Source organism: Tribolium madens, unplaced genomic scaffold (genome assembly GCF_015345945.1).
Source record: "Tribolium madens isolate multiple individuals breed KSU strain unplaced genomic scaffold, Tmad_KSU_1.1 Scaffold_96;HRSCAF=242;Tcas5.2_LG5, whole genome shotgun sequence".
In the NCBI taxonomy this organism is placed as follows: Eukaryota; Metazoa; Arthropoda; class Insecta; order Coleoptera; family Tenebrionidae; genus Tribolium; species Tribolium madens.
Window position 1 is genome coordinate 1,633,003 of NW_025401068.1, and position 3,535 is coordinate 1,636,537.

Sequence of the window (3,535 nt, forward strand, 5' to 3'; positions counted from 1 at the left end):
TTGTCTTATTTGACACGATGCAACTAACTTTTATTAACTTTTATTATTTTTTCCAATTTTGATTTAAACAATAATTTTTAAAAAAAGTAGAACATATTATACATTTCTGTACCAAGAAAACTAATACCTTCCAAATTATGAAGAAAAAAAATTTGGGTTCCAATCTCAAATTAGATCATTGAATATAGCTCAAAATGTACCTACAATAACATTTGGAAAAATTCTAAAATTGTCAGTTTATACCATATTAAAAGCCATCTAATTTAGTTTTTAATTTTCAAAATCAGATCATAAATAAAAATACTACAGCGCCTGCCGTTTTTTAAAAATTACTCTGTATATTTTTTAATATATAAAAAACTGTTTAAAAGAACTAAAATATTTCTTATGACATATGGATTAAGTTTTAATATTGAACAGATTGCTCTCTTATTATTTTTTCAACAGAAATAAATAGGGTCAAAGTGCAAAATTAAAACCTCTATGGATAGTATTTTTTTAACATTTTTCTTTCTATGTTCCTGTATGTTATCTTACTTGACATTATTCTTACTTGACATGCGAGTTCTGGGATATCGTGTAACCTATATTAAAATAGATTTTAGTGAAACTCAGTTGTAATTTTTCGCTTTGCAAATATAGCAAATATGTACTCGTATTATTAAATTACTAGTTTCGTAGGTACATCGTAAATTCATTTTACCATTGGCTTTCAACTGCTTCAATCATTTCAGTAATTGTATGAATAAAATGTGTTTTGCAACTTTGTGACTTTACTTGGGCGTTTGTTAAAGTTTGGAGCTACTAATCATTTTATTCCGTACAGTTGCGGTCTATTGAATTTGGAGTTCTACACCAGGACAATATTTTAATCTATCGATCGCTTTGCAGGAATAACATAAAATTTAGTTTCTGTCACATCCAGTGCAAAATAAAATCTTTCCTCATTTGACATTCACTTTTGAAAAGTGGATCACATGTTGCGAAATTAAGTCATTAAATGTATGAATGTCACTTAAAAAATTGATCGTAGGTTTTTGCGTTTTTTGCTGTTTTTTAGTTGTTATCAAATATTACACAACTGTAATAATTATGTGGATGTGACTATTACTATTACAATTTTAATAACATGTACCAACACAACAACTCTATATTTGATAGATGAGTATGGCTAATAGAGTATTAAAATACGAGTTGTAGAAAGTATGAGTATTTGATATTATCGCTTTAAATAATTTATAAATTTAATAGACAGAAATATGTATTTAGATTTTAAATTTCGAGGAACTGTTAACTAGAACATTGTGTCTGTTAATATAATAATCTCTTACCTACTAAAAACAAAATAAATGTAAACAATTTTATGAAATTAAGATTAAGATCTTGGGTATTTCTAATCCTTCTGCGTACATTAGAAAAAATAACTGATAATTATGCATGTGTTTGCTTAAAACTACTGTTATTCATGATCTACAAAAAAGCTTTTAAAAGTGAATACTAATTATTGTTTCAAATATCCGGTTGAATATCTCATTATTTTTATTTAATGCTAAACAAGTTTTTTTATGATTTCCAAAAGACAACAAATATTTCCCGTCAATGAAATCCTGTCATTTAAACCAGTTAATTAATTAATTTTTTTATTGATATAAAAAATTCGCTATTGTGCAATTTTTTAAAATAGTTGGCAACACATTACTCTCAGTTCTAAAAGCAATAAACCTATAACGAGATTTTCTTAGTAATGGTTTTTTGTCATTAATGATCAATTAAAAAGCTCTTTTCAGTAGGTGATATTAAAAATAAGATATTGTTGTTTGTAGAGAGGACGGTCAAACTTTCGGCACTTACCTCATTATCGACAGCGTTCGAAGAGAAGATTTTGGGGAATACGTCTGCAAAATAAGCAAACCTGGAAAAAGCATCGAGCAACGTGTGTATGTGGACGAAAAAAGTGATTAATTGAATTTTCAACGAAGGAGAAAACACTAATAATTGTGATTACAGTTGAAGTGGAATATTTAAACCCCAATCCTGTACCAGTGGCAAAACTGCTACTTTGCCTATCTGCGCTTATTTTTCTTTGTTTGGCGGTTGTGATCCTGAATCTTCAGTACGGTTTACCATTGCGAGTACGCTTTAAAGACACTTTCGGCGTTGTTGAAGAAGCCGATGGGAAAACGAACGATGTTCTCCTTCTGTATTCATCAAAAGACAGCGAACTGGCTTTAGGAGTCCTTTTACCAACTTTGGAATCGCGATACAATTACAAATGTGTCCCTGGGGAACTCCCCTCGAGTATCAATTACTGTAAGTATTTTTGTTTGTTCTTTAATTTGGATCATTGATTTTTTATTGTGTCTAGGGTTCGCGGAATTGCAAAATGATGCTCTGAAGAGCCGCAGAATTGTCGCTCTACTCTCTCCGCCCGTTTTAAACGATAATTGGACTTCTGCAGCTATTTACCAAGCAATGAAACAATTACAAGCGTTAGGACCCAAATTGACAATTATCACATTGAAGGAGTTTCCAAGATGCGAGAATGAAACGAAAAACTCGCATGGAGAGACATTGACGATTTTGTTAAGGACGATCAATGTTATCCATTGGGAGAGAACGAAGGAAGAGAAATTCTGGTTAAACTTGAGGCTGAGATTGCCTCCAAAAAGGCGAAATGAACGACTGGTAGAGTGTAGAAATCAAACACAGGGTATAAATTCTTCAAGACTGAGCAGCGACTCTGAAGAGAGTTTCGATTTTGTGTAAATATTTATTATAATTTAAAAATGTGTTGAATTATTGTAACCTTAGTTATTATATTTGTTCCAACTACTATTCTATAAAAATATATGCTTAAAGTATTGTGATTTTCTAAATACGTTGTTTTATTTTGTATTTTTTTATGTAAAATAAACGTCGTTCGAGCTGAAATATTTTTTTTTAAACTACCACTATTAGAGTGAATCGTACTAATTAACATTGCTCTACTGATTAAGAATGAACATCCTTTGTTATTCATCATAGCTACATAAATAGTTTCCTATTGCATAGTTGTATTACTTGTTGCCTATGTAGGCTTATGGAAAGTATAACGTGTTGCCTACCACAACTTTTAATTTTTAATATGCTGAATTAGGTACACGAAATCCAAGGATGGTAGACATAGAGGATTGCTCAGGCCCTATGCTGCAATGTTAACCGTATTTCATCATCCCCACCACATTGCGTGACGTCACAACTGGCCCACATTGTTTGTTTACATCAACTGTGCTTCGTGTTTTTTGGTGTTTTAATGATATTAGAGCATATTAAGATCGTACAAAAGAAAATTGTAGTACGAAATAATGCAAATTTTAGTATATTTAAAGTAATTCCAATAAATTTAAATAGGTGCTGCATATATCGTCACTATATGCCTGGTAGATGGTATGCTGTATATGGTTGTAACAGCAGCCAAATAAAACCAAAACAAATGGGTGTCAATCTCATTTTTTATGTTTTTCTATCGGCAACAATATGGTCTCATCAACGATGA

At 30.7% G+C, this 3,535-nt stretch overlaps 1 protein-coding gene across 1 annotated transcript in view; it reads left to right on the plus strand.

The window, feature by feature from the left end:
- LOC123012583 (X-linked interleukin-1 receptor accessory protein-like 2) overlaps window positions 1-2,931 on the plus strand; it is a 44,983-nt gene extending 42,052 nt beyond the window's left edge. The window contains exons 5-7 of the mRNA XM_044410602.1: window positions 1,824-1,954; window positions 2,008-2,310; window positions 2,366-2,931. Of these exons, the coding sequence (XP_044266537.1) occupies window positions 1,824-1,954; window positions 2,008-2,310; window positions 2,366-2,766 (835 nt within the window). The 3' untranslated portion in view covers window positions 2,767-2,931. The remainder of the gene's footprint in view (window positions 1-1,823; window positions 1,955-2,007; window positions 2,311-2,365) is intronic.
- Window positions 2,932-3,535: the final 604 nt, after the last annotated feature.